General features: G+C 50.4%; 1 protein-coding gene across 4 annotated transcripts in view; it reads left to right on the top strand.

Annotated features, from left to right (window-relative positions):
- Positions 1–726: 726 nt before the first annotated feature.
- The window catches only part of LOC102447044 (uncharacterized), a 29,388-nt gene continuing 9,042 nt past the window's right edge, over positions 727–21,072 (top strand). The window contains exons 1-3 of one of the 4 annotated variants that reach the window (XM_075916927.1): positions 727–1,297; positions 18,367–18,544; positions 19,656–19,784. In XM_075916927.1, the coding sequence (XP_075773042.1) occupies positions 19,688–19,784 (97 nt within the window). In that variant the 5' untranslated portion in view covers positions 727–1,297; positions 18,367–18,544; positions 19,656–19,687. Of the gene's footprint in view, positions 1,298–14,202; positions 14,391–18,366; positions 18,545–19,655; positions 19,785–21,072 lie in introns of all 4 variants that reach the window. The other 3 variants (XM_075916929.1, XM_075916928.1, XM_075916926.1) reach the window with 3 other exon arrangements.

The following is a 21,072-nucleotide window of genomic DNA, read 5'->3' as shown; positions in this document are numbered from 1 at the left end:
TACCCTGCTACCTATCAATTTCATTTGGCAACCCCGACCGCTTATTTTATGTAAAGGGCAATAAGATATTCTCCATCTTATTCTCCATCCCCCCCTTTTTTTATGGCTATTTAGCACATCAACAGGCTGATCTAGTAATTTTTGCGAAAATGAGATGAAGAGGTCGAGTATCTGCTCCCAGACTCCAGTTCTGGCAATCTCAGGAGGTCTTTCAGCTAGGATTCTACCCTCTTCCTCCTCCTCTTTAAGAAATTGCTGGCTCAGCTGTTCCAGTTCCCCAAGGGCTTACTGAGTGCTCCCTGCTCTTACGTAACTCAGGGAGAAAAGGTTTCCTGAAAGAGCAATGGTGAAATAATTTAAAAAAAGCAAAGAATACAATTCATTTAGAACACGGTGGTTTTTTCCATTTTTAGGTTATTTTACCGTTTAAAGAAAGAAAGAAATTGAAAGTAAATTTTGAAAGGAAAAATTATTTTGAATCAAAACATTTTGACTAGATTGAGCAAAAAATCCAGCTGAAACAATTGGGCAAATTCAAGGTGAGTTCACACGTTTTAGTGACCCAAATACACATTTTAAAGCAAACAAAGAAGCAAAGCCAGTTTTGTAAACACATTCTAGAGTGTCCTCCTCTTCACACAGGTTTGTTGTCTCTAGATCCTTTGCTTTTATCTCAGCAAAATTCCTGTCCCTGCAAAAGTGGCCTGGTTTGGCGCCTATGGGCCCCTGGTCTCTAGGACGGTGGTGTTCTGTGACTGAAAGCTTTCCGAGAAATGCAGCAAGTAGGGGTGGTGTGTGTGTGTGCTTGATAATTATTTTACTTTCAGGTTTGCTGAAGATTGTGTGCGAAGCTGCTGGAGAAAGCAGCACAATTTCTTGAACTCTCCTGCCTAAGTGATATGATTAGAGCCAAGCTTTGAGAACAGGGGCAGTTAACAGGGCGTTTGGAGAGGGAGTTCTCCAGGGGAAGAAGGAGCAAATACAGGACTCTTGAGAGAAGTGGATGTCTGTGGTGTGTGCGTGGGGGTTACTTGCTTTGTGTGGAGTTTTTGTCTGTCTTTTTGTTTGAAGGACCATGTTCTGTGGCCAACAATTGGAAGCTGTGAACTTCCAAACAAGGTTTGAAATCTCTGTTCATTGGTTGAGCCTTAGACAGGAGGTGGTGCTATCAGGAAGGCCAGGGCTTTATAAAGCCGGAGAGTAAGTGACCAGGGAGCTTTGCAAACAGAGGCAGCAAACAGGGAGTTTGGAGAGAGAGGTTGCCTGGTGAAGGAGGAGCAAATACTGGACCCTTGAGGTAAGTCAAATCCTAGTGAGGAGCATGAACACTGCCAAATTAAGTGTAAACATGTAATCAGAAAAATGAAAAAGGAGTGTGAAGAACAGCTAGCCAACAACTCCAAAGGTAAAAACAAAATGTTTATTAAGTACAGCAGAAGCAGAAAGCTGCTAAACAGCCAGAGGGGCCCTGGGATGATGGAGTTACAAAAGAAGCACTTAAAGATGAGAAAGTCATTGCAGAGAAACTAAATGGGCTGAGCATATTGGGGAGATTTCCAAACCTGACCCATCCTTTTTAGGTGACAATTGTGAGGAATTGTCCCAGATTGAAGTGTCATTAGAGGAAGTTTTGGATAAACTGAACAGTAACAGGTCATGGGGACCAGATGGCATTTACTCAAGAGTTCTGAAAGAACTCAAATGGGAGACTGTGGAACTATGAACTGTGGTTGGTAACCTATCCTTTAAATCAGAGTCTGTACCAATGACTGGAAAATAGCTAATGTCACACCAATATTTTAAAAGGGCTCCAGAGGCGATCTTGGCAATCACAGACTGGTAAGTCTAACGTCAGTACCACGCAAATTAGTTGAAACAATAGTAAAAAGTCAGAGGGGTAGCAGTGTTAGTCTGGATCTGCAAAAGCAGCAAGGAGTCCTGTGGCACCTTATAGACTCACAGATGTATTGGAGCATAAGTTTCGTGGGCAAAGATCCACTTTGTCAGATGCATGTAGTGGAAATTCCAGAGGCAGGTATAAATGTACAGGCATAAGAAAAGAGTACCAATCAAGAGTAAGCAGCTGATGTGAAGGTTTGAACACTGCTTTTCTAGTTGGCTAGCCGTTCACAGTCTTTGTTTAATCCTAAACTGATGGTGTCAAATTTGCAGATGAACTGTAGCTCAGCAGTTTCTCTTTTAAGTCTGAAGTTTTTTTGTTGTAGGATGGCTACATTTAAATATTCTCTGTGTCCAGGGAGATTTGACACCATCATTTTGACTGGATAACCGTACTCAGAGAGTAGTTATTAACAGTTCACAATCCTGCTGGAAAGATATAACAAGTGGGGTTCTGAAGGGATCTGTTTTGGGACCGGCTCTGTTCAATATCTTCATCAACGATTTAGATATTGGCATAGAAAATATGCTTATTAAGTTTGTAGATGATACCAAACTGGGAGGGGTTGCGACTGCTCTGGAGGATAGGGTCATCATTCAAAATGACCTGGACAAATTGGAGAAATGGTCTGAGGGAAACAGGATGAAGTTTAATAAAGACAAATGCAAAGTGCTCCACGTAGGAAGGAACAATCAGTTTCTCACACACAGAATGGGAAGTGACTGTCTAGGAAGGAGTCCGGCAGAAAGGGATCTAGGGGTCATAGTGGACCACAAGCTGAATATGAGTCAACAGTGTGATGCTGTTGCAAAAAAAGCAAACATGATTCTGGGATGTATTAACAGGTGTGTTGTGAGCAAGACACGAGAAGTCATTCTTCTGCTCTACTCTGCGCCGGTTAGGCCTCAGTTGGAGTATTCTGTCCAGTTCTGGGCACTGCATTTCAAGAAAGATGTGGAGAAATTGGAGAGGGTCCAGAGAAGAGCAACAAGAACAATTAAAGGTCTAGACAACATGACCCATGAAGGAAGGCTGAAGGAATTGGGTTTTTTTAGTTTAGAAAAGAGATGATTGAGAGGGGGACATGAGAGCCGTTTTCAGGTATCTAACAGGGTGTCATAAGGAGGAGGGAGAAAACTTGTTCATCTTGGCCTCTGAGGATAGAACAAGAAGCAATGGGCTTAAACTGCAGCAAGGGAGGTTCAGGTTGGACATTAGGAAAAAGTTCCTACCTGTCAGGGTGGTCAAACCCTGGAATAAATTGCCCAGGGAGGTTGTGGAATCCCCATCTCTGGAGATATTTAAGAGTAGGTTAGATAAATGTCTATCAGGGATGTCTAGACCAGTGGTCCCCAACAATTTGAGGTTGCCGGGCACCAGGGAGCATGGCTGTTCACCCGCCGGGTGCCAGAGGGCAGGGCCCCCTCCAAGGGCCGCATGCCCGGGACCGGACTCCTCCCCCCTTCCAAAGCACTGCACGCCCGGGGCTGGCGCCCCCCCTCCAAGTGCCGTGCACCCAGGACCAGGGCTGGCGCTCCTCCCATGCGCCACGCGCCCAGAGCGGGGGCGGCCAATTCACGGTGCTCTCGGGGCCGGCGCTCACTGTGCGCCATGCACCCGGGGCCCACTCTGGCACCATGCATGCGCCACATGTCCGGGGCCAGGCCAGCCCCGAGCACTTGGTGGGCGCACACGAATGCCCCCGCGGGCGCCATGGCTCCCACTGGCACTGTGTTGGGGACCACTGGTCTAGACAGTATTTGGTCCTGCCATATAGTGAATGGCTAGCAAACTATAAACACTTTCTTCTCTCTTGGGGTGTGATTTAACTCCATCCCTTTTTTGGTAAAAGGATGTAGATTAGGCATGTCAATATTGCAAATGAAGCTGGGATTTAAGTATCTCGTGCTTCATTTGCATAATGGCAGCTGCCATTTTTTTCAAAATGGGGCTTTTCGAAAAAACCCAGCAGTTTAGATGGGGATTTTTCAAAAATAAAACCTTTTTTTGAAACATACTGTAAACCTCAATTTTTGAGGCGTACAGGATCTTTCAAAAAAGGGATTTATTGTTGAAAGATCCCCATCTAAACTGCTGGCGGGGAGGGGGGGGGGGTTAAAATGCCCTGTTTTGAAAAAGTGGCGGCCTCCACTATGCAAATGAAGTGTGGGATATTTAAATCATGACTTCATTTGTACTTTCAATGTGTCTAATTTACATTCCTCTGCCCACAGAGGGGTATAGTTTATACACACCCTTGATGTTCACATCAGCTGCTAGAAGTGGGCCTCATCCTCCCTGACTGAATTGACCTCATTATCTCTAACTTTACTCTTGATTGGAACTCTTCTTATGCCTGTATATTTATACCTGCCTCTGGAATTTCTACTACATGCATCTGATGGTATGGGTCTTTGCCCACAAAAGCTTATGCTCCAATAAATCTGTGAGTTTATAAGGTGCCACAGGACTCCTTGTCGCAACAGTAAAGAATAAAATTGTCAGACACATCGAAGAACATAATTTTTGGGCAAAAGTCAACATGGGTTTCTGTAAAGGGAAATTCATAGAATCATAGAATGCTAGTTTCCATTTTTTAATGATGTCTTACTAATCTATTAGGGTAAGGCTATACTAGCTCGTTAGTTCGAGCTAGGTAGTCTAATGAGGGCAACCAGAGTTGCAAATGAAGCCCGGGATTTAAATATCCTGGGCTTCATTTGCATCTTCTCAGGCGCCGCCATTTTAAAATCCCCCTTAGTCCGAACTCCGTGCCCGCGGCTACACGCGACACGGAGCAGGTAGTTCGAATTACAGATCCTAATTCGAACTACCGTTACTCCTCCTGCAATGAAAATCTGTGGGACAAAATCATACCGGGATATAAAATATATCAGAAGGATAGAGCAGGCCGGGTGGGTGGCAGAGTGGCACTGAATGTGAAAGAAAATGTAGAATCAAATGTAATAAAAATATTAAATGAATCAACATTTTCAATAGAATCGCTATGGATAGTAATTCAATGCTCCAATAACACTGCTCTACAGCCAAAATGCTTCTGAAATTAATGTAGTCAAACTTTACTAATTCTGGGTCACTGAGAACGAAAATGATGCTTAAAATTGTTGATTGACTCTAGTTTTCAAGATATGCTATTGGGTCAGTATATATGACCCTTGACTTGCGAATGGCGGAGGATAAGTGCGTTATAAAGGGAAGGGATCTCAATTTAAACCAGAAATGACTAAAATACATCTTTGACTGGATCTATGAATAAATCTATGACTGGGTTTGGACAGTACTTGCTTTTTAGGCAAAACAATGAATGATGCAATCTGAAGCTGGTATTGCATCATACATGATATGAATTGCATCATGTTATTCCTAGAAGGCATGGATGATGCAATCATAACGAAGCTTACATCACTCTGCTGAACAAATTGCCCTATATCAGCTCTAGAAATCATACAGTGTCGTGCTCTCTTATTTGTCAGAGTTTGATTTTGCAAAGGGACACATTTCTGTTTAGCCAAAGTGAGCAGAGATGCCTCGTACTTGTGTGAACAGTGCAGATAACTTCTGCTATGTTTGTGGTGAAGTGACTTTTGCATCACAAAAGCGCAGTATAACCACTATGGTTAAGAAAGTCTATCACCTTGATTTTGGATGCAAAATTGGAGATCAGGACAAGAGGTGGGCCCCACACATATGCTGCAACACTTGTGCAACAAATCTTTGCCAGTGGTTGAACAAGAAAAGGAAATCTATGCCTTTTGCAGTGCCAATGATTTGGAGAGAGCCAACAGATCATACCAGCAATTGTTACTTCTGCATGGTGCCTCCAGTTGGGAAAGGTGTGTCAAAGAAGAAAAAGTGGACTGTGCATTATCCAAACATTCCATCAGCTATAGGCCCAGTACCCCACGGAGGAGGACTGCCGGTTCCTGATGCACCAGAATCATTCTCACTTGAGTCAGACGAGGAAGAGGATGAGGATGAAACATCTGGTCCTGAACCATCAATGTCAGAGGACCCACATTTTCTCCCATCCTCCTCCTCTGAACCTCACCTCATAACACAAGGTGAACTGAATGACCTTGTCAGGGATTTGGAACTACCCAAGAATAAGGCAGAGCCGTTGGGCTCCAGACTACAGGGCTACGTCTACACTGGCCCCTTTTCCGGAAGGGGCATGTAAATTTCATGAGTCGTCGTAGGGAAATCCGCGGGGGATTTAAATATCCCCCGCGGCATTTAAATAAAAATGTCCGCCGCTTTTTTCCGGCTTTTAAGAAAGCCGGAAAAGAGCGTCTACACTGGCCCCGATCCTCCGGAAAAAGCGCCCTTTTCCGGAGGCTCTTATTCCTACTTTGAAGTAGGAATAAGACCCTCCGGAAAAGGGCGCTTTTTCCGGAGGATCGGGGCCAGTGTAGACGCTCTTTTCCGGCTTTCTTAAAAGCCGGAAAAAAGTGGCGGACATTTTTATTTAAATGCCGCGGGGGATATTTAAATCCCCCGCGGATTTCCCTACGACGACTCATGAAATTTACATGCCCCTTCCGGAAAAGGGGCCAGTGTAGACGTAGCCCAGCAGTGGAATCTCCTGGCAGGTGATGTTAGGGTTTCCATGTTCCGTGACCGTCAGAAAGATCTTGTCCCATTCTTCTTCATGGAAGGTGATCTTGTAGCCTGCAACAACATCGATGGTGTGATGGCAGCCCTCAACTTCGTTCACGATCCAGATGAGTGGAGACTGTTCATTGATTCATCGAAGACGAGTCTTAAAGCTGTTTTGCTGCATAATGGCAGTGTTTTGCCATCAATTGCAGTTGGTCATGCAGTCCATATGAAGGAAACCTATGACAACATGAAACAACTTTTGATGTGCATAAACTATGACCAACATCAGTGGCAGCTTTGTGGCGATTTGAAGGTTGTTGCTCTCTTGCTTGGTCTGAAGACTGGATACACAAAGTAATGTTGTTTTCTCTGCGAATAGGATAGTCGTGCAAAAGATTCCTACTACCTCAAGATAGATTGGCCACTCCGACAGTCATTGGAGCCTGGGAGGAAAAGTGTTCAGCATCCACCACTTGTTGAATCAAGGAAGATTTTGTTACCACCCTTACACATCAAGCTGGTTCTGATGAAGAACTTTGTCAAGGCCATGGACAAAACACAAGCAGCTTTCAAGTTCCTCCGTGGAAAACTTCCAAGATTAAGTGAAGCTAAGATAAAGGAAGGTGTCTTTGTTGGTCCTCAGATTCGTGAACTTCTTCGAGATGATGCATTTGACCATGCACTGCGTGGCAAGGAAAAGACAGCATGGAAAGCCTTCCAGTTAGTGGCAATAAATTTTCTTGGAAACAACAAGGCAGACAACTACAAGTTGTTGGTGGAAAACCTCCTCAAGTCATACAAAAGCCTTGGTTGCAACATGTCACTAAAGATACAGTTTTTGCACTCTCATCTAGATTTTTATCCACCGAACTGCGGAGCAGTGAGCGACGAGCACGGCGAGCGATTTCACCAGGACATTGCAACAATGGAGAAACGCTATCAGGGCAAATGGAGCCCATCAATACTTGCAGACTATTGCTGGACAGTGACAAGAGATGCTCCATTTAATGAATACAAGAGACAAGCCAAGAAGCGCCGAGTAGACACTGAATAGGACTGAACTATGTACATAATAGTTTTTTGCCTTTTGTTTCATAATAAATTTTATTTATGTAACCCTTTTCCTGATTTTTAAAGTGTTACATAAACAGGAGAAGTGAAACATTATCATATAAAGCAACCATAAACACATGAAAAGACCTAGGTTTACAAGTTATGATTAAATCTCTACTATCTACACAATATACATAGATGTAAAATGTAAAAATGTAAGTATCTTGGAAACAGTAGCAAATCAGTTGTTTTAATTGTCATATTTGAATTCAGCACATCAAAATACATAATAAATCGCACATTATATCTCTGAAGCAGACAACTTCTAAAAAATTGTAGACCAGTGTAATAAGAAATTAGCAGTAGGGATATATTACTGACCACCTGACCAGGACAGTGATACTGACATTGAAATGCTGAGGGAGATTAGAGAAGCTAACAAAATAAAGAACTCTATAATAATGGGGGATTTTAATTATCCCCATATTGATTGGGTACATGTCACCTCAGAAAGAGAAGCAGAGATAAAATTTCTCAGTGGCTTAAATGACTGCTTCTTGGAGCAGCTGGTATAAGAACCAACAAGGGGAAGGCAATTCTCGATTTCGTCCTGAGCGGAGCGCAAGATCAGGTCCAGGAGAACTATTACAGGATCGCTTGGGAATAGTGACCATAATATAATAACTTTTAACATTCCTGGGGTGGGAAGAACATCTCAGCAGTCCAGCACTCTGGCATTTAATTTCAAAAAGGGGAATTCCACAAAAATGAGGAGGTTAGTGAAGGATAAACTTAACTGTTGTCAGTATGACCCCTGCTGATAAAGTCTGGTCTTTGTAAAGAGGTACGTGCTTGAACACAGGTATACAAAAGGAGGGGACAGGTGAAACTGGTTTGAACCTGTTGTAAGGCCTGCAAAGGGACTGTGAGGGGACAAATGATGATTGGAGGGAATTTGGTGCAAAGGGGCATGACCTGTATATGCATACAATTGTCAGTGGTCAGTAAAAGGGGGGTAATTACCATGTAAGAAAGTACAAAAGACCTTGCCGTTTGTTTGGGCATTTGCAGAAACTTTGCAGAAACTTTTTTTCTCCTGAGTATCCTGTAGGTTTTTGCCCTGGAATGCATTCCTGAATAAAGCTGGTTGCTTAAGAAGGGTGTCTGGAATTGATTTGGTAGGGGTTTTGGGCCCCCATCCGAACCCTCGGATTAAATTCTCCGTCATTAGTTAAACAGAAATTAAAAGGCACAATAACTAGAGCCAAATCCCTGCAAGCTGCATGGAAACTTCTTAGACACCATAATAGAGGCCCAACTTAAATGTATACCCCAAATTAAAAAACAAAGTAAGAGACCTAAAAAAAAGTCATCGTGGCTTAACCACCATGTCAAAGAAGCAGTGAGGGACAAAAAGGTATCTTTCAGGAAGTGGAAATCCAATCCTAGTGAGATAAATAGAAAGGAACATAAACACTGTCAAATCAAGTGTAAAAATGTAATAAGAAAAGCAAAAAAAGATTTTGAGGAACAGCTAGCCAAAAACTCATAAAGAAATAACAATGTTTTTTAAGTACATTAGAAGCAGGAAGCCTGCTAAAAAACCTGTGGGTCCCCTAGATGATCGAGATACAAAAGGAGCAATCGAGGACAATAAAGCCATTGCGGAGAAACTAAATGATTTCTTTGCTTCAGTCTTCTCGGCTGAGGATGAGGGGGAAATTCCTAAATGTGCATCGTCCTTTGTGTGTGATGAATCTGAGGAGGTTTTGGAACAAATAGAAAAACTTAATGTTAACAAATCTCTGGGACCAGACGGCATTCATCCAAGGGTTCTAAAAGAACTCAAATGGGAAATTGCTGAACTATTATCTGTGGTTTGTAACCTATGCTTTAAATCAGCTTCTGTACCTAATGACTGGAAGGTAGCTAACGTGACACCAATATTTAAAAAGAGCTCTAGAGGCGATCCTGGCAATTACAGACCGGTAAGTCTAACTTCAGTACCGGGCAAATTAGTTGAAACAATAGCAAAGAATAAAATTGTCAGGCACGTAGAAGAACATAATTTGTTGGACAAAAGTCAACATGGTTTCTGTAAAGGGAAATCATGTCTTACTAGGGTATGTCTACACTACAGCGCTATTTCGAATTAACTTATTTCAAATTACTTAATTCGAAATAAGATAAATCGAAATAACGCATCTTGACACAATCTAATTAGAAATAGCACTTTGCTATTTCGAAATAGTGTTTCCACACTGATTGGATGCTGGATCGCATTTAAGGGCAGCTGAAACCGGCATCAAGTCAGTAGTTGCTTTGTGTGGCTGCTGTCTGAGGCTAGCTGAGGCTCGTGCTTAAAGGGACCCCTCTGGACAGCCGGTTCTCAGCTTTCCCGCTTGCTTGGCTACCTCGCTGAGGGACAGCAAAGCATTTGCCTCCCCACCTGCTTCGGTCGCTCTCGTTTGGGACACCACAGCAGTCAGCACCATGGAGCCAGAGCCTCCCCTGGGCACTCTGGTACTCATGTTAAATGTCTTGCTGCAAGCCTGGCAGCAATAGCTGGAGGCTGCCTGGCACCTTCTGCTGCAGGCCAGCCCCCTGGCCCTGGAGGAGCGGCACCCAGACGCCAGCGTGCCCCACCGCATCTGGCGTCTGGACACCAGCAGGGACTGGTGGGATCTCATCATCCTGGAGTGCTGGGGAGACCAACAGTGGACCCAGAACTTCAGGATAAAGAAGGACACCTTCCTGGAGCTTTGCGAGTGGCTCGCCCCTGCTCTGCAGCAACAGGACACAGGCATGAGGCCCTCCATCCTCCTCCACAAGCGGGTGGCCATAGCCCTCTGGAAGCTCTCCATGCCGGATAGCTACCGATCCGTGGGGAACCAGTTTGGCGTGGGGAGATCCACCATCGGAGCAGTGCTCATGCAGGTATGGCACCCACCAGCCTTTGGGCCAGAAGGGGGGGCTGCACAGAGGACATGGGCTGCCCCAGGGAAAACAGGGGGGGGGAGGTAGTGTAAGTGCCCTCTCCGGGAGGGTTCAGTCTGTCCTGGCTGCGCTACAGACCACCTGCAGTGGCCAGGATTGCAGGGGGGGTTGCTCCAGGGAGTGGGGCGAGGGGCAGTGGTGGGGAACGAGCACTCCCAGCCATCCCAGCACCCCAGTGACCCTCGGTTTTGTGTCTCTCTCTGCAGGTGGGGAAGGCCATCGACAGGGTGCTGTTCTGCAGAGTCGTCTGCCTCGCCAACCTGGACGTGGTCATCCAGGGCTTTGGTACCCTGGGCTTCCCTAGCTGCCGGGGGGGGGGGGGGGGCAATCGACGGTACGTACATCCCCATCCGTGCCCCGGACCACCAGGCCTCCCTCTTCATCAACAGAACGAGGTACTTCTCCATGATCCTGCAGGCCGTGTCTGACCACTGGGGCCAGTTCATGGAAATCAATGTGGGCTGGTCCGGCAAGGCACACAATGCCAGGGTGTACCGCAACTCCTCTGTGTTCCAGAGGCTGCAAGCCAGGACTTTCTTCCCCGACCACCACATCAGGGTCGGGGACGTGGACATGCCAGCGTGCCTGCTGGGAGATGCCGCCTACCCCCTACAGCTCTGGCTGATGAAGCCCTACACGGGGCATCTCAGCCCCTCCCGGCAGGCTTTCAACGCCAAACTCAGCAGGGCCCACATCGTGGTGGAGGGGGCCTTCAACTTACTGAAAGCATGATTTAGATGCCTCCTCACCCGCCTCGACCTCTCCCAGCATGATATTCTGCACATGGTGGCAGCATGCTGTGTGCTGCACAATTTATGCGAGAGGTCAGGGGAGTCTTTCCTGCCAGCTTGGATGGCAGAGGCTGCCCACCTGGCTGGCCAATATGCACAGCCCCGCTCGGCTGCCAGCGGGGAGGCTCTTCGGGGGGCTGTCCACATCCGAGAAGCCCTGTGGGAGAGCTTCCAGGCAGACAAGGACTGAAGTCCCCCTGGCGTGACCCACTGGGGCCATGTGCCTTACATTCCACTCCCACCTCTTTCCCCTTTCCCCTCCCTAACCCCCCTTCCTGATATACAATAAAAACACCCGTGTTGCCACAAAAAACTCTTTTTATTTAACATAACTGGGGCGGGGGGAGGGGGAGAAACCTGGGAAGAGGGAGCTGGAAGGGGGAGGGGAAGCTCAGCATTGGGGGGTCTTGCTGGCCCTCCCGTCTTGCAGCACTGCAGGTGCGGGGGCCTCGGATTTCCTGGGGGGGAATGGGTGTGGAGGGTGGTGCAGGAGGGACGGGGGGGTGCAGAAGAAGCAGGAGGGGGAGCAGGGGTGGGAGGAGGAGCGATCGCTGGGGTAGCTGCAGGGGCTGGAGCAGCAGGAGGCACAATCGGTCCGCCAGGGCCTGCAGGTGCTCGCGGAAGGCACGGCCCTGTTCCCGCAGCTCCTGCAAGCTCTCCTGCCGCAGCTGCAGATCCTCTTGCACCCACTGCTCCTGGCTGTGGACCTGGCATCACTGCAACCACAGCTACTGCCTCTGGAACTCCTCCAGGTTGCAGGTGCGCCTGCTGGCCTGGGTGCGGGTGGATGGTCCAGGCGGGGTGGTGTGTCCTGCACTCGCAGGTGCTGCAGTGAAACGAGAAGTGGTCAGTTCTCCTTGGGGACACAGTGGGTGAAATCCAGCCCTCTCTGCAAGGCGAGGATGGCAGGTGCTATCCCCGGGAGTGTGAGCTGGCCCAGGACTGCACCCCAGCCCCTGTGCTGCCTATACTGTGTGGGGGGGGGGAAGAGGGGAGATGTGCCCTGCCTCTGTGTATAGGGGGCGTCTGGAGAAAGGGCAGTGTGCAGTGTCTCTCCCCGGGATCATGAGCCTGTCATGTGCCTTCACGCGTAGACGCATGTGGGGAACAGGCCAGGGCTCCTGCATGGCACCCAGCTGGGGCCACATGACCTGGATGGCATGGCAGATGCACAGGTTGCCACCTGCTCTGTGGTCGTCAAGGCCGACTCGCACGGTCTCTGGGCTTCCCCTCCCTCCTGGCCCTGATTAGGGGGACCATGATGTCACTCACAATTGGAGGCCTCCCCAGACTTGGATGAGGCTGCTGACGGGCTCTCCGGTGTGGCTCAGGGGTCCTGGGTGCAGGGCACACTCCCTGCAGGCTCCTGGCTGCCGTCGTCCTCCTCTTCCCCTGTGTCAGTGGCAGGGCCCTTTGCCCCGGGGTCGATGATGACCAGGAGGGCACAAACCGTCTGACCCCCCAGAATGCAGTCCAGGGCCTCAAAATGCAGGCAGGCCTCCTGGTCAGTCTCTGGTTGGGAGGCTCTGGAATAGGCCTGCCACAGTTATTTAATTTTGCTGCGCAGCTGCTCCTGGCTGCGCATGTGGCCTCTGGTGGCCAGGCTGGCAGCCATGCGGCTGTAGATGGCCGCATTCCTGCACATAGTGCAGAGATCGTGGGCATTGGAGGTCTCCCCTCAAACCTCCATGAGGCCCACGATCTCCGCACTAGACCAGGAAGGCGCCCGCCTTTTGCGGCCCCTGGCAGGCTCCTGGGAGCCGCCAGCCTGGTCCTGGGGAGCGGTGGAGGGCCAGGTGGCTGGGCAGCAAGTGGCTGGCTCATGGTGTGCCAGGTGCACGGTCTGCTGGCTGGGTGCTGGCAGGCTTGCAACTGGCTCAGGCACTGTGGCCAGAGTCATAAAAAGATCTCACCAAACTGAGTGATTGGGCAACAAAATGGCAAATGAAATGTAATGTGGATAAGTGTAAAGTAATGCACATCGGGAAAAATAACCCCAACTATACGTACAGTATGATGGGGGCTAATTTGGCTATGACAAATCAGGGAAGATCTTGGAGTTATCGTGGATAGTTCTCTGAAAACTTCCACACAGTGTGCAGCGGCAGTCAAAAAGGCAAATAGGATGCTAGAAATTATTAGGAAAGGGATAGAAAATAAGACCCAGAATATCTTACTGCCCCTGTATAAAACTATGGTACACCCACATCTTGAATACTGTGTACAGATGTGGTCTCCTCACCTCAAAAAAGATATTTTGGCCTTGGAAAGGGTTCAGAAAAGGGCAACTAAAATGATTAGGGGTTTGGAATGGGTCCCATATGAGGAGAGGTTAAAGCGACTGGGACTTTTCAGTTTAGAAAAGAGGAGACTGAGGGGGGATATGATAGAGGTCTATAAAGTCATGAGTGGTGTGGAGTGGGTGAATAAAGAAAAGTTATTTATTAGTTCCCATAATAGAAGAACTAGAGGACACCAAAAGAAGTTAATGGGTAGCAGGTTTAAAACTAATAAAAGAACGTTCTTCTTCACACAGCGCGTAGTCAACCTGTGGAACTCCTTGCCAGAGGAGGCTGTGAAGGCTAGGACTATTAGGGTATGTCTACACTAGCTCGTTAATTCGAGCTAGGTAGGCAAATGAGGGCAACCGGGGTTGCAAATGAAGCCCAGGATTTAAATATCCTGGGTTTCATTTGCATGTTCCCGGGCGCTGCCATTTTTAAATCCCCCTTAGTCCAAATTAACTGCCTACAGCTCCACGTGGCAGTTAAATGTTAATTCGAACTAACTCCTTAGTTTGAATTAACTATTACTTCTCATTCCACGCTCCTCATTCTACAGGCACAGAGCCCACAGCTGCTACCGGCCACAGTTCCCCGTCTGATCAATGGGACTTGCAGTCTGGTGTCTGCAGACTAGGACAGCACGTGGAGACCCACTGATCTGGCCTTTGTCAGGGGCCGCGGGGACATACCAGCTACTTCCAGGAGCAGCAATTGCCACAGGGTGAATGACCTCAGCCACTGCAGGTTGTTAGGCATTTTAAAACTCGCTGCCCAAAGAATTAAATGTCAGCGTAAGAGAGAAATGAAAATTCTGAAATGCATGGACCAGCCAAACTAAAAAGAACTCACTTTGTAAGCAATAAAAGAACTAACAACTTCTCCCCCCGTGTGTGTGTATGAGACTGACACACACACACACACACACACACTTTGTGGGTATGTCTACACTACCCTCCTAATTCGAACTAGGAGGGTAATGTATGCATACTGCACTTGCAAATGAAGCCCGGGATTTGAATTTCCCAGGCTTCATTTGCATAATCCGGGTGCCGCCATTTTTAAATCCCGGCTAGTTCGAACCCCGTGCCGCACGGCTACACGCGGCACGGAGTAGCTAGTTCGGATTAGGCTTCTAATCTGAACTAGCTGTACTCCTCATGGAATGAGGAAGCCTAATCCGAACTAGCTACTCCGTGCTGCGTGTAGCCGCGCTGCACGGGGTTCGAACTAGCCGGGATTTAAAAATGGCGGCACCCGGATTATGCAAATGAAGCCCGGGAAATTCAAATCCCGGGCTTCATTTGCAAGTGCGGTATGCCTACATTACCCTCCTAGTTCGAACTAGTGGGGTAGTGTAGACATACCCTGTGAGTGCAGATTTGCTTCCCTCCATCCCCTTCTCTGTGTGGCAACAGGGTACAGGAGTGAGAGGAGGAGGGACACCCTGAAATCAGCGCCCTCCTCCCCCTTTCTCCTTCCCACAGCCTGCACGGCAAGCAGGAGGCTCCCCGGGGGGCAGCTCCAAGGCAGAGGGCAGGAGCAGCATGACAGCGGGGGAAGGGCAATGAAAGTGCCGGCACTTGAGAGCTTCCGGCCAAACCAGCCAGGCTCACCCGTCAAAGGCTCCCAGATCTTCTGGCAGTTCCCGATCGACTGGTTGGTGACCCTTGCGCTAGAGGTCACAGGGCTTCCATCCCCTCGCCCAGGCAGTTCTTGGCCCCGCTGCTGTTCCTGCTCCTTAGGGGACAGTGCGGGGCCGAGCCTGTGGCGGGGGAACTGGAACGGGACACCCCAAACCCATCTCAAATCACGGGGCCCAAATAACCACGGGACTGGAACAACTTCTAACTCCTCCTGAGTGAGCCTGGTTCATACCAGTGACTGTAGCTGCAGACTGTGATGTGGGGGGGCTGTACACTCACTGGTCGCTATGTTTGGGCTGTGGGCTCTGGGTGACCCCTACTGGCCTGTGTCTGTAAACACTGCCCATGTAGACAGTGACCCAACCAGTTCTCACCTGGGAAGGAAAGGGGTCTGAACGAAGGGAGGGGGTGGCTTGGAGAACAGTCAGTCTGGACAGGAAAACACGAAGAGAAGAGGCTGAGCTGAGCACTGGAGTTCGGGGCCCTGTGGAGCCCACCCCAAAGGGTCTGAGGTTGCCTGGCCCCTCACTTCGATGCCCGCATTGAACCTGGGCTGTGCTGTACGGCGCGGAAGGAATAAACCCTCCCTGTTCGACTGGCTGGTGGAGTCTCAACTTGTAGCAGATGGGGTGCAGGGTCAGGGGGTACCTGCCACTGCCACATGATCAAAAGGCCTGTAGCTCGTTAGCCTGAGGCAGCCAGGTCCCTTGTGGGCGCTAATGTGACGCCATGGGGAGTTAGGGTTTGTTTCCGGCAATGCGTGTTTATTAAGTCAAGTTCAGGCCATGCTGGAGTTTGTCGGGGCAGGGTCTGGCGCCCTGAGCCCCCTCCCTGTGTCCAGAGACAGCTCTCCTCCCAATGCAAACGCTGAACCAATGGCACCTGTTCACACTCCCACATGCCCTCCGAATGCATCTGAAATTGTTTTGCATGCGACAGGATCTCCCTGGTCATTGCAGGCTCTCCCCTGAATGCATGGATTGCCCCAGCCAGGTCTGAGCCCTCAGCCTTGCTCTGGTTCTGCAGCACAGAATGTTTTCACTCCACCAGGAGTATGCTGATGGCAGGTCCTAGCCCCACAGGGTTGCACTACTAGCTGTGGGCTCGCACTAGGGCGTTGGTGCCAGGATTCTGGATTCGTTTGTGGGAGCTGGGAGAAGAATGTCTAGTGGGCAGAGTCAGGGAACCCAAGGGGAAGGAGAACCTGGCCTGGGTCACCTTCTGGGAATGAATCGGGTATTTCTAGAGCTATGAACAGAGCCTGGAGCTCAATGGCCATTCCTCTTAGGGGAGATAGTAACAGACTCCTGAATCTCTCTCTGTGGGCTCCCCAGAAGGGAGGTGAGGGGCTTGCTGGGTAGTGGGGGTTACACAGGGACGTAGCTTGGCCCAGCGCCTCTTGAAAGCAGAGCGGCCGAGTGCTGCAGCCTGGGGACCTTTATGCAAAGGTTCAGGCTCCCTTTCACACTCTATGGGTGTGTCTAAAGTACAGGGTTTTGTCGACAAAAGTGGACTTTCTTTGACAAACCTATACCTACGTCTAGACTACTGCTGAGTTCTGTCACCAGTAAGTCGACAGAACGTGGCACTTTTGTCGAGGGCGGTAAACCTCATTCTACGAGGAATAACGCCTTTTGCTGACAGAGTTCTGTGGACAGAAGGCGTTATTGCATCTCCACTGTCCTTTGCGTCTACACTCTCATGTCGACAAAGCGGCTTGCTTTGTCGACAGAACTGGCTGTACTCTAGACGCTGTTTGTCGACAGAGGCTTTGTAGTCTAGACGTACCCTATGAGACCTCACTTAGCTCAGTTCCCAGCAGTGTCAAACCACAGCACCACCCCAAAGGAGTCCGATGCCCCAGGTTCCTTCCTGCTGGCTCACAGCAGCTGTTCCCCACAAGCCAACTGAAAGGTTTCCACTGGCTTTGCTGATGGGCCGTCAGCCCTGTTCAGTGTCTTCTCCTCCCTCAGAGGCTAGCCGTGGGGTGTAGGCCAACAGCTCTGTCCTGCGGCTCAGGCCTATGCTTGGGCCAGCACCCACCCCGTTCCTGGCCTTTGTATGCCCAGGGGCAAGCAAATGTTCCCTATCCAATCCAGGGCCCGCACCCTGTGGGCTGGCTGGACCCCAGCCTGTAAGTGCAGCCCCTGGGACATGGCCAGACACATGACTCAAACACCCAACGTTCCCTTTCAAGCCCAGGCCCTTCGTACAGGGCAGGACAGTCAGACACAGTTCGTAGTGGCAAGGGGGAGCAGACACCCAGAGACTGGGCTGACAGAGGGCACAGCCCCGCCCCATTCCACTGCATCCTCACCCGGGGCACAGGCAGAGGCAGGTCTGGCTGCCACGGGGGTCAGCGGAGATGTGGCCCACAACACTCTGACTCCCTACAGCACCATTAGCTCAGCCTGACTATCGTTGGCTGCCCCAAGCCACTTCTGGACTCCTTCTCAGGATGCACCTGGCCCCATCCCAGTCCTGGGGTCATCAGGGTCTGAATCCTTGGGGAAGCTCAGCAGGGTTTCCTCGGCAGTCTGGGGTCCTGGTGGTCTGGGCCAGTCCCGAGTGGCCTCCCAGCTTGGGAGCCTGGGGTGGGCGTCTGCTTCCTCCAGTGGCTGGGGCCTGACTGAGCTCCTGGCCTGGGCTTTTATACTGGTAGTCCCGCCCCCTGCCTTCCAGTCAAGTAAAGGGGCGGGGCTAGGCTTGGCCCACCAGGGCTTGGGGAGGGGTTCTCCCCACTCTGGGTCAGTGAGCAGCCAACCCTAATCAGAACATACCTCGCCCCCCACCTGCAAGTGCAGCTCCCAGTCTCTAGGGCTGGGCCCTTGATCCACTCCCGGGCGGGACAGACAGTTTGCGTTAGCGTTCTCTCTCCCTGCTCCGTGCTGGATCAGAAACAGGCAGGGCTGCAGGGGAGGCACCAGCGCACGGCCCGGCACTGGGCCTTTCCTTGTGTGCAGCCACTGTAGGGTGCATGGTCTGTGACTAGCAGTCCGGGGGGGGGGGGGGGGGGCTAGTAGCATAGGAATTCCATTGCCCATTGAATGGTGACGACCTCTCTCTCCACCTCACAGGGATTGCTCTCCTTGGGGAAGGGCTTTCTGCTAATACAGAGGACGGGTGCCCCTCCCCATCCCTGTCCTGTGAGAGCCCGGCCCCCAGGCTTCTGTCTGTACAAAGCTACCGTCCATCTTGGGACAATCCTGCTTCAAGTGCTCCGAGGCTGCAGGCGAAGCAGGGCCCCAGCTCCGGGTGAGCTGATCAGGTGGATTCATCTAGTGGGGGTTGACCCTGCTCTCCCTGGACCCAGCGGAGCCGCCAATGCTCAGTAACACGCTGAAGCCTCTGTCTTCCATCTGCCCTCCTCCACCCCGCTGCCCCATGCTCTCACTCTCTCCTTCCCCCGCCCCGTCACAGCATGCACAGGTCTCCCCTCCTATCACAATCTGAAATGGCGCGCTGATTCCCCGTGGGGAGGGGACCCCGGGAGCAGGCACAAAGCCGGCTGGACAGCAGCGGCTGAACTGAGACCGGCATTACTGGCGCAGCAGCGAGGATGCGGGGATGGATCCGGGGTGAGTCGGGGGCAGCCGGGGCTGCATTGGGCAGGGCAGTGAAGCTGAGGACGAGAGGTTTGAACAGATGCAGTGAAGCAGAGACGTGCCCCAGGAGGGACCGAGCGAGGGAGGATGGGTCTGCTCAGAGCGGCAGGCTGGGAAGATAGTTCTAGCAGCCCCATTTGCACTGGGGAGCAGCACTGTGGGATCGCAGAGCCAAGAGGGGAGGGGCAGTACTGCATGTCGGCGGTCAGCAGGGAAGACAAGAGGCTTTCAGAGGAAAGCAGTCAGGCCTCAGTCCCTGCTGTCTCAGCCTGCCCAGCCATCTCCTCTCGCCCTTCTGCTCCCTCCTTTAACTCCACTTCTCCCAGCCGCCCTTCCCGGGCTGAGCTCCCCAACGAGCTGATGCCGCAGCCACCGGGCCAGTGTCATGTGATCGTACCAATACGAAAGTGCTACCTGTAGCACATTCCTATAAAGTAGGAGCTGTCGACATTGCACCAGCACCTCCCGCCCAGAGCTCTGTTCACACTGGCCAGTGGGACCCCGGCATCTCACAGTCGTGACAGTGACGCACCCAGGAGTGAACCCAGCCCCGTGTCCAGGCTCTACAAGGGCGAGTTCCCGCTGGGAATCGGGTTCTGAGCCCTGCGCACGATGCCCCTGAGCGTGACACAGACCCACACTCACACCCCCACACGGCCGGTGGGATGAACCCAACGCCCCCGGTCACAGAGGGGTGGAGCCCACAGCCAGGGGGATGGATCAGACACTGGCCCAGGTGTGACACAAGTTATTTCTTGCAGGCCGATACCAAGGAGAGCGTTAGGACGTTGCCATGCCTGCGTTAGGAGATACAATTGAGATGCCCACCCTGGGTCGCCCCTTCCAGCTGGGGATGCTGTACGACTGCCGCAACGACGCCCTCATCCCAGGTAACCCCAGGGCAGCCCTGAGCTCCAGAGCTGGGTCTGGGTGAGCCTTGTAGCCAGGGCCCATGTTCTGTTCTTACCCCTCTGGACCACGTTACAAATACTTTGCGTAAAAGCAGCCACCTTGGGTGTGGTGGGGCAGGGTCCCTGGGACTCATCTCAGCTACTTCGACCCCACTGAGATTCCTTCTCTGCCAGCCTGGGCCTGCTATTGCCTGGCCTTGCTGAACCAGGGCCAGCAGCCTCCTCCAGCAAAGACAGAAGCAGGCCCACACTCAGCTGCTGAAGTACAGACGCTGAGAACACCTCTGGGATTTAATGCAGCTCCCAGATGTTCCTCCCCCCACCCTTTGCAGCACTGACATCAATGTAAATGAAGTTCAGCTCTTTCCTCAGCGTGAAGGAAGGGAGGCACAGCCTCTTACACGGCCCCTGAGTTAGAAATTACATAGACTCTGCGATCTTAGAAACCAGAAGTCAGGGTGCCACCTGGGAAAAGTCGTGTTTAAGTGGCCAGAGATGCAGCCAACAAAACAAGGGAGGTTACTAAGAAAATAACACACAGCTCACATCTAAGGGAGGTACACTAAAGAAACTAGTTACACAGATGATCTCACCCTATGGGGGTTCTAGTAATATTCTTCACAGGCCAGATGCCCTTCCAGCCTGATCCCTGTCTCTTCCTCCAGTTCAGTCCCAGCTGTTTCCAGCAGTCCTCTTGGGTGGGGTAACCAGGAGAACCGATGGCCAGGATCTCCCACTTCCCACCCATCAATAGGATTTGCACAAGGCGGGAGTCCTCCGTTCCCTACTCTGACCCCTCCCAGCCACTCCTGGGCTGTGTCTAGACTGGCAAGTTTTTCCGCAAAATCATCTGCTTTTGTGGAAAAACTTGCCAGCTGTCTACACTGGCTGCTTGAATTGCAGCAAAAGCACTGACGATCTCATGTAAGATTGTTAGTGCTTTTGTGGAAATACTATGCTGCTCCCATTTGGGCAAAAGTCTTTTTCCGAAAAACTTTTGCACAAAAGGGACAGTGTAGACAGCAGAGATTGGTTTTCCGCAAAAAAGCCCCGATTGCAAAAATGGTGATCGGGGCTTTTTTGCGGAAAAGCGCGTCTAGATTGGCCACGGACGCTTTTCCGCAAAAAGTGCTTTTGCGGAAAAGCATCCTGGCAATCTAGACGTGCTTTTCCGAAAATGCTTTTAATGGAAAACTTTTCCGTTAAAAGCATTTCCGGAAAATCATGCCAGTCTAGACGTAGCCCTGTATCAGTACAGAATTCAAGC

This window comes from Pelodiscus sinensis, unplaced genomic scaffold (genome assembly GCF_049634645.1).
Source record: "Pelodiscus sinensis isolate JC-2024 unplaced genomic scaffold, ASM4963464v1 ctg40, whole genome shotgun sequence".
Classification (NCBI taxonomy): Eukaryota; Metazoa; Chordata; order Testudines; family Trionychidae; genus Pelodiscus; species Pelodiscus sinensis.
The sequence above is the reverse complement of the archived record's forward strand: the minus strand, read 5'-3'. Positions and strand labels throughout refer to the sequence as shown.